At 37.2% G+C, this 16,798-nt stretch overlaps 2 protein-coding genes across 8 annotated transcripts in view; one reads left to right on the forward strand and one right to left on the reverse strand.

Moving 5' to 3' along the window:
• Positions 1-4,421, forward strand: part of REPS1 (RALBP1 associated Eps domain containing 1) — an 84,002-nt gene extending 79,581 nt beyond the window's left edge. For all 6 annotated transcript variants that reach the window (XM_005659169.3, XM_005659170.3, XM_021087338.1 and 3 more), the window contains 3 exons: positions 966-1,114; positions 2,149-2,254; positions 4,149-4,421. In XM_005659169.3, the coding sequence (XP_005659226.2) occupies positions 966-1,114; positions 2,149-2,254; positions 4,149-4,217 (324 nt within the window). In that variant the 3' untranslated portion in view covers positions 4,218-4,421. The remainder of the gene's footprint in view (positions 1-965; positions 1,115-2,148; positions 2,255-4,148) is intronic.
• Positions 6,092-16,798, reverse strand: part of ECT2L (epithelial cell transforming 2 like) — a 77,335-nt gene continuing 66,628 nt past the window's right edge. For both annotated transcript variants that reach the window (XM_021087372.1, XM_013992524.2), the window contains 3 exons: positions 16,564-16,652; positions 8,596-8,768; positions 6,092-6,767 (listed from right to left, as the gene is read on the reverse strand). In XM_021087372.1, the coding sequence (XP_020943031.1) occupies positions 6,640-6,767; positions 8,596-8,768; positions 16,564-16,652 (390 nt within the window). In that variant the 3' untranslated portion in view covers positions 6,092-6,639. The remainder of the gene's footprint in view (positions 6,768-8,595; positions 8,769-16,563; positions 16,653-16,798) is intronic.

Here is a 16,798-nt window from a genome sequence, read left to right on the forward strand (position 1 = left end):
TCCAGAATTAAAGAAATAGAAGAATATATATATTTTACACTGCGTTAATATACTTGCTCTATGTCTCCATCCTTCTATCTATAGCAGTCCTTCTTATCTGTTATTTGCATGTCAAAGTAAGTTACAGTTATCAGAATACTTCCTGTTGAGAGAAAAATTTTGGTAATTTTTTTTCTGTTATCCTTGAGATATCCCCAATAATTAGTAAAACAGCATGTGTTTCTGAAAGTGCTTAAATTCTACTTTCTGGACACTTTATTTTTTATTACATTAATAATTCTATGTTTTTTAAATAGTGAATTTTACTTTTGTCAGCTAATGGCAGCAAATTAAAAATAGCACTTAAAGAGATGGCGGTGGTCTCTTATTTTTTTTTACTAATAGGTCATATCAGATTATGGTAAATAGCAAAATACTGTTTTGATTCTGTGGAGGACAGATTTACAGTTTCCAATAAATACATCTACTCATCTTCAAGAGTTATAATTATTGTGCATCTTAGTGATGGGTTTTTAAAGAATTGCCTAGCTTTCTACTTTGTAAATTTTTTTACTCATTAAGATAATATATCTTAGGATTTTCGAGTAAGCAATCCTATGGTGATAAGGGATGCATAGTTCTGGAGCCTCCCTTTTATAGTTATTGGACAATTATGTTTTGAGCAGGTATCATGTTTGTTAAAATGAATATTATAGCCTTAAGTCAGAATTTGGGCCTCAAGGAGTTTATGTCACTCTTTTAAAACAATTGTCTAGTAGGTACCTTTATAATTATGATGTTACTAGGAACATCCTTTCCAAATTATAATTTAACTTTTGCCTGCCACAAATATATAAATTGTTTTAAAGCAGGACGAGTGACTCTTAATTTTTGTAGAATGAACAGATTAAAGCATATGATGTTGGCAAAGTAACTGTGAATGTCCTCAAGAAATGCTCATTATGAATGAAATTCTTGTCTTCTAGAGCAAAGGTACAACACCTCTTGCTCCACCACCTAAACCTGTTCGAAGAAGATTAAAATCAGAAGATGAATTAAGGCCAGAAATTGATGAGCATACACAAAAGACAGGTGTCCTAGCTGCTGTTCTTGCATCACAACCTTCTATTCCTAGGTAATCAGAGCCATTCCTAAATACATTTAATTACTAGAACAAAAAGCATGGCAAAATGAAAAATATCAAACTGAAAGAAACTGTGGTCAGACTAATCCTATAGTTGAGAAGAGGTTCTTAACTGTTCCTCTTCAAGAGTTTCTCACTTATGAGTAGGCAGAATATTCTTCTCACTTTTTTCTTCTATTATTAAGTACAATTCCAGTTCATTTTAACACCCTATTGGAAACCCTAGGACAGATTTTTTTTTTTTTAATTATAGTACACATTGATGTTTCTAGACCAGGAATCAGCATACCAGGGCTCATGGACTAAAGTCAGCCCATGGCCTGTATTTGTAAGGCCCATGAGCTAAATAAGTACGGGCTTTTACATTTTTGTAGAAAAGAGAAGCAAGCAAGCAAGAAAAGAAACGAGAATATTCACCAAAAATAGTATGGCCCACAAAGCCTAAAATGTTTACTATCTGGCCATTTACAGAAAAGTTAGTTAATGACTGCTCTAGACTGACTTAAACTCAGATGATTCTTCAGAATAATAACCATTAAAATAGTAACAACAGGAGTTCCCGTCGTGGCTCAGTGGTTAACGAATCCGACTAGGAACCGTGAGGTTGCGGTTCAATCCCTGGCCTTGCTCAGTGGGTTAAGGATCTGGCTTTGCCATGACCTGTGGTATGGGTCACCGACACGGCTCGGATCCCGTATAGCTGTGGCTGTGGTGTAAGCCAGCGGCTACAGTTCCGATTAGACCCCTAGCCTGGGAACCTCCATATGCTGCGGGAAGCAGCCCTGGAAAAGGCAAAAAGACCAAAAAAAAAAAAAAAAAAAAAAAAAAGTAACAACAGAAAACAAGCCTCTCCTAAAGCTTAGATACTTTTGGTTGACCATTAACACTGAACAGTCGAGGTTGAGCTGTGCTAACAAGGTGAAGATGCGCCCTCTGCGTTCTGCTTAGAGACAGATCAGGGAAGAGGGAAGAGAATTTAAGGTAAAAATAAAGGTTATGGGTTTTTTTGCTCTTTATCTTCTCAGGTCTGTTGGGAAAGATAAGAAAGCTATTCAGGCATCAATTAGACGCAATAAGGAAACCAACACAGTTTTGGCCAGATTGAATAGTGAATTGCAGCAACAATTAAAGGTAATGTAGTTTCTGAATCTTTATTTAAGAAGTTCCATGGACTCAAAGCCTCTCAGAGTTGAACGAGAACTTAGAGGTGATCCAACAATTCTTATGCTAGTATGAAACTTTCCATGTAGCAAGAGAAGTTTGTATCTAAAGTGTTTTATACACCTTTAAGTCTTTTAATATTAGAAAGAATTGTCTATACTCAATTCTGGTATGATTGCCTTGTATGACTGCCTTATCTTACACATATACGAGGCATCATTTTCCTTTAAGGATCCTTAACTTTCATAATGAAATCCATTGTGACCTCAGGTACCTCTAATATCATATATGTGGTTCTCTACAATTTAATTATAAAATAATTTGAGTATTGTTAGTTCATCCTTTTATCAAAGACAACCAGATTCTATTAAAGGGACTTAAATGGGGCTAAAGAAGAAGAGGAATGGGGGCAATTCAGACCATCTCTAAGATGGAAAAGAAAAGACGCCCCTTAAATAGAAATGGTGCTTAGGGCCATTGTGTCCTCCTGCACTCCTGTCATCTATGCTTGAGAGGAATGGGTTTGTTTTTCTTACTTTTTATGGCTAACCATGATTTCTTTAAATCCCTACAAATAAAATTAACAGCCAGAATTAATTATGGTTCTCCAAATTATTAAGCATTCACATCTTGTAAAACAAGGGTTCTCAAACCTTAGAGTGTATGTACTTAATTTGAGGGCATGTTAAAATGCAAGTTCTGACCATGTCAGGTATGGTGTGGGTCTTGAGAATTCTGCAATTTCTAATAAGCTTCCAGGTGATGAAGATGCTGCTGGACTCTGGCCCCAATTTTGGGTAGCAAGGTTTTAAACCACAAAAATGAGTCCATGGAAATGTAAAATGAATAGAGTTAGTGCAGTCCCATAACATTCTGTTCATATCCCTTACCTAGCGTGTATCACATTGTCCACATCTGTGTCACATTTGTCGCTCTGTCGTACTTAAACATAACTCAGTGAGGGTAAATCATTTATTTGTGTTTAGGGTGACAAACATATATTGGTCAAACTATGATACTTCTGAGAGAAAAGAGGGAGAGAATGTGTTAATATTTAGGCCAGGACATGAGAGATAAACTGGGACTGTCCTAGACAGACCTGTAACCATGTTGTCTTTATACCCAAAACCTAGCACAAGTTAGGCATTTGATAAATATTAAAAATGTAATATTTATATAACTTTTTGATCAAACAAAATAATTTGTAGCTATTTTATGATTATGAAATTGGCCCATTGTAAAGGAAGAATGTAAAACTAATAATGACAAGCTTGCTAGTACCATACCTTGAAGATGGAAATTTTGTTAATGCATGTTGCTCTGAAGAACTAGGGGAAACCATAGAAATGTATACGGGAGCTATTTTAAAAGTCAGTTTGTGGGTTCATTATCTCTGGAAAAATAGGAAAGTAGTTCTGGTTAAACATGATTCGATCAGTGTGATAGAGAAAAAAAAGGAAAGTGGATGAATTGGAAGTTGTTGGCTATCTGAAAAGACTGCTCAGAATCAACAGCAATCAGAAATTCTGATTTGAAATACATTTATTCTTTGTGAAACCAAAACTCAAAATGAGGTTCAAGAGTTGTAATGACCAGATATAATCACCAGGGGAAAGAATCTACGTTAATAGATTCATCCATCTGCAGTTACTGCAAGGGAGAGGCTTTATGCAAAATTCATGCATATATTATATACATGTAAGATATGATTATGTTTCTAAAGTGAAATATCCTTTTAAAATATGAGCAGCTGTCCCATTCTCATCTTAACAAATTTAAATTTTCTGTCAATGCAGAGCTATTGTTAGATGTGCCTTCATTTTTGTATATGCTGAAGCATAACTTAGCTTTGCATCTTTTTCAGGATGTCCTTGAGGAGAGAATTTCCCTGGAAGTTCAACTGGAACAACTTCGACCATTCTCTCACCTCTAAGCCAATTGCCGTTAACTGTGAACATACCCATTTTTAAGCGGTTTTGGGTTCAAAGCCAATTTGGAGACCCAGACATTCAGTTCACTGCTTAAATTCAGCATTAAATTTTATGATTCTGTTTTGCCCTATATGTCCACCAATGTATTTAAGTATCTTTTATTTTTTAATTTCAACAATAAAAAGGTCAGGATGACTTTTTCTGGAGGGTGTATTGTGTTTGTTGACAGAGCCCGCCCTCGTTATGCCGTAACATTTAGGAATACATACCTAAAATGGGCCCATTATGCTTATGTGGCCAAAACCTCACACTGATTAGGCTTCTCATTTACATCTCAAGCACAGACTCAGAAGTTTGCAAAAGGAGACAAAATAAAATAAACTGTCAATTTTTTAGGTTTAATACTTAACATAAAGCACCCATATTGGTTTGTAAAAATCTTTAAAATGAGTTTCTAATTAGATTTTTCATGTGAAAGCACTATTTTAGATAAGGCGTCCTTTAACCCTAAGCTCTGTAGTAATCCAGTTCTTCAAGAGTCATATGGTACTTTCAGACTTTTTCCGTGTCAACCTGGGGGTCAGATTTTATGTTTCCGTTGTGAAAAGTTGATCTGTTTCACCTGTGACTTAAACTTTTGTGTAAGATTTTAATTTAGCAGCAGTCATGTAAACTTATGAAATAACCATGAAGACAGGACTTTGTCCCCTAGAAGCAAGGGGAAAGTGTTGATACCACAAACAAAATAAGTACTATCCAGCTTACAAACATCACCACTTTTGCATGATTTATGCACTTAACTCTGAATTAGAAGTTTATACTCATCAGTCTTTGCAAGTTTTTTCACATAATATTTTTAAAACTTCTGAGGACCTCAATTATTTACAGAACAAGTGGAAATTCCTTACGATTTCTAGTTTACTTTTAGCTATCTTATCACCCATTCTTTTGCCATAGATAAGTTTTTCCTGTTAACAAAGGGTTTAAGTGTGCCCTATTGAGGATGATGTCGTGTCTCAGAATTTGTTTTGTGTTATATATTTACATTTTGATTACATTTGTAAATTTGCATTTATTGCTAACTAACAGCAGATACTCCTTTCATGGTTTATTCTGTTTGTGGAATCATAGATGTTAAGCTGCATGGATATATCAAAAGAATCAAAAGTGTGATTTTACACTAATAAAACAGTATTTTAACTCTTGTACAATTTTTAACAAGTTAAATTTTTAAGAATTATTTTTTAAAAATTTCTTTGGAGTTCCTGTTGTGGCTCAGCAGTAACAAACCCAACTAGTATCCATGAGGACACAGGTTCAATCCCTGACCTCATTCAGTGGGCTAAGGATCCGGCATTGCCGTGAGCTGTGATGTGGGTCATAGACGTGGCTCGGATCCCACCTTGCTGTGGTTGTGGCATAGCTCATCAGCTACAGCTGATTCAACCCCTACCCTGGGAACTTCCATTTGCTGAGTATGCAGCCCTAAAAAGACAAAAAATAAAAATAAAAAATTTTCTTTTGGCCATGCCATGGCATGCAGTTCCTAGGCGAGGAATCAAACCTGTACCACAACAGCAACCTGAACCACAGCAGTGATGATGCTAAATCCTTAACCCACTGAGCCACCAGGGTACTCTTCTTTTTCTCTGTTTTAAAACAGAATTGTCTTGATTTGTTTTATTTTTTACTCAGCAAAATTCCATTACAGGAAAGTTTTGTTTTTATTTTTGTTTTTTAAAAGTTTCCTCCCCCAGCCCCCCCAACAGCCTTCTATTTTAGCAGTGTAATACATTTTTAAATCTTTTTATTTGAAAGATCTAAGAATTTAATTTTGCAACAAATGAACCCTTAAAAAGTACAGAAAACTTTTTAGTACTTCATAGTGGTAATATTTTTAATGCTCTCTGGAGGAGTATATTTATATTAAGGATATTAGGTGACAAGTTTTTTAGTACATTACCATTTATATTTCTTACACATATTTTTTAAAATCAATAACTATTTCATGAAAATGATAAAGATGTTCAGTAAATCACCAACAGATTAAAACATTTCTCTAGACTGATCATTTAAGAAGCACTCTTTATTATTATTTCATTTTTTATTTGATCATAATACAAAACTTTACCCAGTATCCTTATTCTGTCTTAGGTTTTGTCAATCAAATTAAATAATACTGTCCATGAAAAATAACTACCAAAATACGTGGCTCAAAAGTTTGTATTCAAATTGTTCCTTTCACATAAATGATCATAGATGATAAAGTATAAAATTAGGAGGAACTTTATGGGTAATCCTAGTCCATCCTCCCATCATCCGTGGGAGAAATAATTATTCTTCTTACTGCATCTTCTGGAACAGAAATACATGCTGTCTGTCTTTGCCGGGCAGATCGGCACCCTTGACATTCTAAGTCCAAGCTTACTTTTCTATACTACTTTTGATGGCATTTTGGAGTACTGACAACCATAGGAATTTATCATCCTCAACTTCGGTAGCACAAATCCACTCATGTTTTGGACCTTGAAGAATAAATGCATTCCTGATATCTGCAAAAAAAAATTTGAGGTACACAAATTAATCCTTGTAGATAACAAACAAAAGGAGAAAATGTTTTAAAATTCAATAACTCTGGTGTAGGCTGGCAGCTACAGCTCCAATTGACCCCTAGCCTGGGAACCTCCATATGCCGCAGGAGCGGCCCAAGAAATGGCAAAAAGACAAAAAAAAAAAAAAGGAAAAAAATAAAAAATAAAAATCAATAACTGACCAAAGTCCTCTTGAAGAATTTTTTGAAAATTTAAAAGTGATTCAAAGAAATACAAATCCAGCTGAGAATATAACTACCTAAGTTACTGAATAATTCAAATATATGGTAGTCTAAAATAATTGTCTTAATAATTGTTTAAATTTTTTTTCAGGGCCGCACCTGTGGCATATGGAGGTTCCCAGGTTGAATCAGAGCTGCAGCTGCCAGCCTACACTTAGCAATGCCAGATCTGAGCCGTGTCTGTGACCTACACCACAGCTCAAGGCACAGCCAGATCCTGAGCCTACTGAGCAAGGCCAGGGCTCAAACCCACATTCTCATGGATACTAGTGGGGTTCATTACTGCTAAGCCACAACAGGAACTCCTATGATTGCTTTTTTTTTTTTTTTTTTTTTTTTTTTGTCTTTTTGCTATTTCTTGGGCCGCTCCCGTGGCATATGGAGGTTCCCAGGCTAGGGGTCTAATCGGAGCTGTAGCTGCCAGCCTACGCCAGAGCCACAGCAACGCATGATCCGAGCCGCGTCTGCAAGCTGCACCACAGCTCATGGCAATGCCGGATCGTTAACCCACTGAGCAAGGGCAGGGACTGAACCCGCAACCTCATGGTTCCTAGTCGGATTCATTAACCACTGCGCCACGACGGGAACTCCTGATTGCTTAATTATAATTAGCAATTACTTTTCAAAACTGATAGGGGTTGACATTGAATGCTCACTCTTCGCTTACATTATGTTGTGACCTAAAGCCTAGCTGATTAAGGAGAGATGAATGGTGACATCCGTGAACTCTAACCATACCCAGTGGTTATGGGTAACTAACCCTTTTTAACTGAGTTTGTCTTCTAGGTGGAAACATTTATTCCCACATTAAGTGTTCTTTTTTTCTTATGCTCAGACTTTAAAGGGGCTGAAGCTAATGGAAAGCAGTCTGTTTAGATTAGTTCCTTCTCTGAGATCTTGGTTCTAGCTTTAACCTTAAGTCCTGCCTTCACATGCAGTGAAAAATATTAGAATGAGAGGGGTTTGGCATAACAAATATAAGAAAGAGATATGGATCTTTTTTTAAATAGTAAGATAAAAACTAAAAATAGGTACAGTAAGTTTAAGTAGCATTTCTTTTTGTAACATTTCTATTGGAGTGTTATAAATGAAATGTTTGTTACTAAACATCACTTGCAAATCAATCTTTTATAGGACTCTCAAAATATGAACTTACAGAAGAAAAAGTACAGTCAGACCTGTAATAATCACGTAGTCCTTGTAGAATGGAAAAGTAATAGATGAAACTCCAAACTGTAACATCTATAAGCAAAATAGAGTAGTACCTAAGGATTCCAGCTCACAATGGTATATAGGCTTATGTCTCCCTTTGTGTTTTCTAAAGCTGTTTTCCTAATGTCTAGTGTGTGTGTCTGATGATGCCAGCATTCCTTTGTTTTGCTGTTCCAGAGGTAAGTGAAAATTTATATTAATGAAATCCTGAAAATTTGGGGGAAATTATTGGCAAACTAGAAAATTCCAGTCTTCTTCCTGCCTTTCTATTTTAATAGCTAATGAGGTTTAGCTTTCTAAAGAAATTTAACTCTTGGAAGGAAAAGAATACTTACATTTAGAATCTGGAATATCTTCTATGAGTAACCTATGAAGGGCCACAGATGCAATGAACCGGTAGGTTGATTTTGAAGTCCTTTCAAATGGAGTGTGAGATGTGCCCCGACTGGAAACAAGCAGTGCATCATTGAAGAGGAAAAGACTGAGATCACGGGTATGTTCATAGAGCCTGGGTTAAAAAGCAGGAGCAGTTTTAAAAGTTTTACATGTGCATGCATACGTACATTGTTAACAGTTCACCATCTCTACGCTGAGAAGCTGATAGCCAAGGTTTTTCCCCTCCTCAGGCATTTTGAATGGCTTATTGAAGCTCTCTGCATAGTTTTCTCCTGGTATAACATAGACCCTCTTCAGTCTCAGACCAGTCAAGTTGGTGGGGGGGGGGGGGCTCAAGTTTCCTGGGGGAATGGATTGAGCTTAGCCATTGGACAGGTATCCATTTTCATCTGGTTTGGTTTCATCTCTAATAGGTTGGGTTAGAGAAAACCATGAGAATCAGTAAGGCGCAAGGTGGTGTAAGTAGAAATCAGGGAAAAGATGTATAATTACTAAGTAGGAAATAGAAAATTTTAAATTTTGATTGGAGGGAAATGATAAGTATGAAAAACTCGAATTAAGTAAGTCTTCATTTTCACTGAGGTTGCTACCATGGTGAGCTGTAGGCATGTTTATCAACTTGCTTCTCAGTTGGTGGAGCCAGGTCACAGCATTCAGTAGGTTTCACTGTACTCTGGTAGGAGTTTTACATCCTCGACAGAGCATCCAGTGATGTGCCAGCGAGGAGCTTGGGAGAGCCCCGCCCCCAGGAGTGGCTGAGTACAGCAAGCTCATTCTTTCAGCAGAGGATAGCTAAAAATGTTTTTCTCTTAGAAGCATTAAGCAACTTTTAGGAAGTTTCTCTAAGGAAGCAAATCAGTTTACTGCCTTATTCAGAGAAATTCTCTTATTTTTTAATCTTTAATTTTTAAATTATTGATTTAGATCTCAAAGTTTTACACAAATGCTAAAAAAAAAAAAGTATATACTATCAGTTTTTTAGTATACCGTTCTTCTGTTTCACTTTTTTTGTTTGGTTCATCCACCCCTCCCCTCAGGTCACCCACGTTACCAGACTTGTATGTTATCTTTACACTTGAAAAAAAGCTTGCTCAGGTAGTCCCTCACATATGCCCCTCTCTATACATCTGTGTACAGGTAGGTTGCCATTGTTTTTACAAAAAAATGGCAGTATTATCCATACTTTTTTCCTGCTTTTCTCAGCAAGGGAAATCACTTGAAGTTCTTTTAATGGCTAGATAGCAGTAGCATCGATAGACCATCATATTATATAGCCTGCTCGTCCTCATTTGATGAGTGTTCCCCTTTTAATGGATGTTTGCTTTCCTTACAGGCTCAGGTCTTTCTCCCTCACCCTTTCCTCCTTAATTTGTTCTTTCTTTATTGCCACTGTGAGCCATGTTGAGATAAACTGGATTCCTTATATATGAACAAATTCCTTACATGTACTATTATTTCTGTCAAGAGTAGGATTGATTAGCCAAATGGTAAATATATTTCTCAAAGACTTCCAGACTGTTCTCCATAGGAGCCGTGATAATTCATATTTAGAATCTACATTATACTGGCTCTGACTTGTACATAGTATCAACTATAACGTGCATCTGAATTACCCAAAGAGTTTGTTAAAATGAAAATTTGATTCAGTAGAGCTAGACTAGTCTGAAATTCTGCATTTCTAACAGCTCCCTGGTTCTGCAGACCACACTGAGTAATGAGGCACTTAAGTCATTTATTAGTCATGCCTGTGAGCTAGGCATAGGACTAGGTCAGGGGGGTTAAACATTTTTAAGGAATACTATACTTCAGGTTCAGCTCTTCTGAGAGTGTTAGGAAATACAGGTCATGTTAGGTGCGTGGAGAGAGAGCAATGCAGTGGTCGCCCAACCTTTAGAGCCAACTTCCTTTCAAACTTTTTCTTCCCATCTCTGGTTATGATTTAGGCTAGGAGTGGGATGCTTCATATTTATATCAGGAATTGTCTTTGAAAGAAATAATGCTCTAGATCAAGCTGATAGGTTATTCTGAGAATAATGGAACAAATGAAACTAGGGATGACAGTGAAGAGAAGCAAGAAAGATGGGGTGCATTTTAAATCGGTGTGCTGGTTGTTTGCGGTCAATGGCCACTTCAAATAGGCAAAAGAAATCCACCAGTATTCTTGCCCCTTTTTGGCATTATTTTTACCCCATTACTGATAAGAATCACCATACCATTTATTTATTTTTTTTTTTTTACTTCGTTATTTTATTTTTTGGCTGTGCCTATGGCATGTGGAACTTCAGGCCAGGTATTGAACCTGAGCCACAGCAGTTTCCCAAGCCGCTGCAGTGACAATGCCAGATCCTTAACCCACTGCACCAAGGGGAACTCCAAATCATCATATCAATTTAGAAAAATGTTTAAAGCTGTAATAAAACTTTGCTGTTCTATCTGAATTACCAGGGAATGTGTCTACAAGGGTGCTTTGAAGAAGTAGTTTTGAAAGAGGTGTTTGCTTTGATAAACAGATGTTCACTTTTTTTCCTTTGGAAGGGAAAACATTGAAAGTACAGCTAAATGAAAGAGAATTCCAGTTTTGTGACCCACTTGGTTAGGTGGGTGGATGGCCCTGGATGGCCCAGAGTAGGGAACCAGGAGGCACGTTAACTTGAGCTTGGAGATGGGGCCACTTGTAATCTGAAGACCAGAGCAGGGAAAGATAAACACACAAAGAGGTTTTTATTATTTTAATCTGATTATGAAAGTGCTATTTAAAATATATATAAATGAGTGTTACCTAGAAAAAAAAAAGTTTTCCAAAAGCCACCCCCACCCCCAGAGATCTCCAACAATTATCATCCAAAGGTGAAAAGCACCAGGACCTTTTTTAAAAAACATAATAATTCTCCATATGCAAAACCAAATAACTTTGCCTTTCATATTGACATAATGGAGCAACTGAAATGGAAACTCTGCATTCTACTAGGGTTTTAGAAAACTGCTGCTGCTCACATTCAAAAGAACTAACTCCAAGGGTGGATTTTTTTTTTCTTTCCTTGAACTTGGATAGGATTTCTTTGCTTATTCACAAATAGGCTCAGTGACTCAGCAAAATGGAACAGTTCTACCATAGTTTAAATTCTTACACCATTCTAGAAGTGTTTTGTTGTTTAATTACTGCATTAGCCAAACCAGGAGACAAAGTACTCAGCTTCCATAAATACATAAAACACTGAATGGAATTTTCAGAGCACAACCTTTAGCGTAAACAGACAACAGTACTGTTGGTTCTGCAAGCTGCCTGAGCCTGAACCAAAACTGTTTATCACCTACCCCCATCATCCACATTCTGACTAGTGGATCATAATGACTTTTTGATTGCCAGGATAAAAGTCAATCTGAGCCAGAGTCCAGTCTCCCCAGTGTGCAGCTGCCATGGTAAATGACTGTAGGTCCCTTTGGGTAAGGCTAAAAGGAAAAATTATAGTGTGCGTTTTTAGCAGTATAGTAGTGTTTTTCCTCAAAAGGACTTGAGGTCTGAAAAGTGGATAGCTCCATTTGGTGATTCAAGACTAGATTTTGGCCTCTATTCACTAATCCTAGAAGGCTCCACTATTGTACCTTTGGCGAGATCCCATTAGGAAAACAACAAAAATGCCACCAAGCTTAAAGTTATAGATGAAAATTGGTATTTCTGGAAAAAAAAAACCAACAATATAAGAGTTCCAAAGTACATAATAATATTATAAAGCTTAACATGCCCCAAACTCTGTGAGCTATTTCCAGAGGGACAAATGCCTCCAGATTTCCTAGCTCTAAAGTGATTTGATGACTTCATCTCTACCCCAAAGCAAACTCTTTCACTTATGGCACATTTACTTGTTCTTTCTGTGTCACCACTCTTGTTTTTTGTGATTTGTTTAGGACTTGTGGCTATGTTGGTGAGCTTTTTTTAAAAAAATAGAAGTATAGTTGATTTACAGTGTTTCAGCTGTACAGCAAAGTGATTCAGTTTAATATATATACAAATATATATTTTTTCAGATTCTTTTCCCCTATAGATTATTATGAGATATTGAATACTGTTCCCCGTGCTATACAGTAGGTCCTTGTTATTACCTATTTTATATATAGTAGTGGGTATCCGTTAATTCTAAATTCCTAATTTATCCCTCCTATCCCTCCCCGCCCTTCCCTCTTTGGTAACCATTAGTGTTTTTGAAGTCTGTGAGTCTTTGTTTTGTCAATAAGTTCATTTGTATCATTATTTTAGATCCCACATATAAGTGATGTCCTAAGATATTTGTCTTTCTGTGACGTACTTCACTTAGTATGATAACTTCTAGATCCATCCATCTTGCTGCAAATAGCATTACGTCATTTTTATGGCTGAGTAATATTCCATTGTATATATGTAGCCCATCTTTACCTATTCCTCTGTTGATAGACATTTATGTTGCTTCCATGCCTTGGATATTGTAAATAGTGCTGCTATGAACACTGGGGTACGTGTATCTTTTTCAATGAGAGTTTTCGTCTTTTCCTGTGTTGGTGAGTATTTTATGAGGAAGGCTCAGTTCATCTTTCCACATGCTGGTCTAATCAGCGTATAGAACACTGAGACCTGGTTCTGAACTCTAAACCAGCACTTACTAGTTCTGTCACCTCAGACAAGTCCAGATTCCATTCCTACCTTCCTCACTTAGTGGTTGTCAAGATTATATAAAATGAAAGAAGTTAAAATACATGGTGAACTATGAAGCCTTAGAGTCATGTGAGTTGGCACTGTATGCACTGATATAAGCAGATTTCCCTCTAAGTAGAAATCCCTGATGAAAATTGTGGGAATGTCATTTCTTGGATTTCATGTGACTTCCTAAAGTGACAAAAAACAAGGTTGCAGGCTAAACATTCTGTGATAATGTTTAGAATATAAACCTTTTTGCATTTACTTAATTTCAAATGTTAATGTAAAATTATATTTATCTCTTGGCAAATCACTGAGATAGTGCCTACTTAAATATAAATGTACCTCATAGAGTGTAAAATAATTTAGTATTCCCCCGCTTTCCTCAAGACTCTCAAATGTACTGTTGTCCAAGTACTAAAGCAGAAGTTTAAATTCTAATAACTGACATTTCTTTTTTTTTTTTTTTTTTGTCTTTTTACTATTTCTTTGGGCCGCTCCCGTGGCATATGGAGGTTCCCAGGCTAGGGGTCTAATTGGAGCTGTAGCTGCCAGCGTACACCAGAGCCACAGCAACACAGGATCCGAGCCGCGTCTGCAACCTACACCGCAGCTCAGGGCAACGCCGGATCGTTAACCCACTGAGCAAGGGCAGGGACCGAACCCGCAACCTCATGGTTCCTGTCGGATTCGTTAACCACTGCACCACGACGGGAACTCCAATAATTGGCATTTCGTTTCTGGTCAGACATGTCAAGAGCTTGGGAGTCATCACTTTCATCCTTAAAACAATAAGGAAGCTGAAAACTCAGAATCAACAACTCTTCTTAGACCCATCAGAGAAGTGAGGTCACAAAGTAGCACCCCAAAAGCTAGAGAGACAAGCTGATCCGTAGAATCGCAACTTATTGGAAGCAGAAACTGCCTCCTGGAGAATATTTACAGGGTAATTGACTAATTGCTAGAGATTGAATATGAACTAGTTCAAAAGGTTACAAATATCTGGAGACCTTGCCTTAGCCCACCCCTCACGCCCCCTTGCATGAGTTTTACTTCCAGGAGCCGTACCAGGTTCTCATCGTGAGGCCTAAGAAAAATCCCTTCATTCTTCCCATGGGAAGAGAGAAAGTAACCATGCCCAGAGAGTTCCAGTCTACTTAAGGCCTGCCCTCAAGGGAAATAGTTTTACCATAACCTAACCAACATGAGGAAAGGGAAATACCCAATTCCAGCTTCCTGTCTTATCTTAAAGGTGACAAAAAAAAAAAAAAAAAAAAAAGCTGATAGACACTTATAAAGGTCATGGCCCAGCAGCATAGTCTTACTAAGAAACAGAGACTTAATCATAGGACATTTAGCTCTTCCTTTCCCCTCACATCTTACTACCACATCAGTAGGACTCCTTGTAAGAACAAGGCATTATAGCTGAAAATAACTGCAAGGTTCAAATTCTATATAAGGGATCCCTAGGGAAACCCAATGACAACGGGAAACAAAAACGTTTAGCATCTGACACCAGAGCTACAACAAGTAATAAATATAGGCTAACATCTAGGTCACACTAAAGACCTATTTACCTCAGTTCCTTTTACACAATACATCATGTCTATCTTCCAACAAAATATTATAAGGCATACTAAGAGGCAGGAAAACACAGTCTGATAAGAAGGGCGAGCATCGGAACCAGACTCAGATATGGCAGGAATGTCTTTGAGATTACCAGACCAAGGAGTTTAAAACAACAATAATAAGTTAGGGACTCAAATGGAAAAAATGGACAGTATGCAAGTACAGATGGGTAAGATAAACAGAGATGGAAATTCCAAGAAAGAATTAAAAGGAAATTCTAGCAATCAAAAACACCATAATTGAAATGAATAACGCTTGTGATGGGCTCATCAGCAGACTGAACATAGCCAACAAGAGGCTCAGCGAGCCTGAGGATACCTCAACAGAAGGAAGGAAAAAAGAGTGAAAACGAAAGGAACAGAATATCCAAAAAAATGTGGACAATTACAAGAGGTGTATATATGTCTAACGGGAAGATCAGAGGTAGAAGCAAGAGAATGAAACAAAGGAGAGCTAAAGTAACAATTTTTAACAAATGTCAGAATTATTGGTAAACATTAAACCATAGGTCCAGGGAGTTTAGAGAACACCAAGAAAGATAAATCCTCCAGAATCTATACATATTACATTCAAATACAAAGAAAATCAAAGATAAGATTTTGAAAGAATCCAGAGAACAACAACAAAAAACAAAACATCTTTCTTAGGAACTAAGGTAACAATTATATTGGGAGTTCCCATTATGGCTCAGCAGGTTAAGGACTTTATGTTTCTGTGAGGATGTGGGTTTGATCCTTGGCCTTGCTCAGTGGATTAAGGATCCAGCATTGCTGCAAGCTGCAGTGTGGGTCACAGATGTGGTTCAGAGCCACTGTTACTGTGGTCGTGGTGTAGGCCTCAGCTGCAGCTCTGATTTGACCCCTAGGCTGGGAACCTCCATATGTCACAGGTATGATGCTAAAAAAAAAAAAAAAATTGCTTTTGTAAATGAAGTTTTACTGGAACACAGCTACACTCCTCCACTTACGTATTGTTTATGAAGATTGTATTATTGATTATATATTTATGTAGCTGCTTTTGTGCTACAACAGCAAAGTTACATAGTTGCCACAGAGATCATTTGGCAAGAAAGACCTAGAATACTATCTGATCCTTTACAGAAAAAGTTTGCCTATCCTTATTCTAAAGGAGCTTATGGCAATTAGCACCTCATATTACAGTAGTTCTTACACTGCTGTGAGCACTGTGCAAACTAGATTTGTGAGACCTCAATATTATGGTGCTCTCACAGTGAGGCTTTTGAATACTGACCTCGATAACTATCTGTGGATAATAAACTGGTCCTCTCTTAGAGTTCAACCAATCATTGGTGTGATAGCCCACAACACTGGGCTCTCCTCTCAGTAGGAAAGTCACCAAACTTTGGAATTCCTATTTCTGTGGAGTTGGTGGTCCCGGAAAAGACAATTTATTTTCTTCCATTCTGCCCACTAGCCACCTGGCAAGCAAGTAAGGTACTAAATCAGCTTCCTTCGTCTCAGAGAGGAGTGTGTGTGTAACTTGTCACTTGAACACAAGATTTATCTCAAAATTACAGTATGACAGACATGGTGGATGTTGGGTACAAGATAAGAAAACCCGTCACACCCATAGGCAGTTAAATGTTTACCTTAAAGAGAAACTTATTTCCTCATCACAGCACTGAAGTTGGGCTACATCTTGGACCCTAATCAGATATCTGTTTACTTCCGATAGAGTCTATGAAATCAAAAACAAAATTAGAAACATATAAATTTTTAGAAAATAAGTCCCACCACTCCAGAACCATTTTACACATAGATGTAACTGTTGAGTAGAACTCAGTTCAATTATGAAAAAGAAAATGAGTGTTTTCCTTGTTTATT

Source organism: Sus scrofa, chromosome 1 (assembly GCF_000003025.6).
Source record: "Sus scrofa isolate TJ Tabasco breed Duroc chromosome 1, Sscrofa11.1, whole genome shotgun sequence".
NCBI lineage: Eukaryota > Metazoa > Chordata > Mammalia > Artiodactyla > Suidae > Sus > Sus scrofa.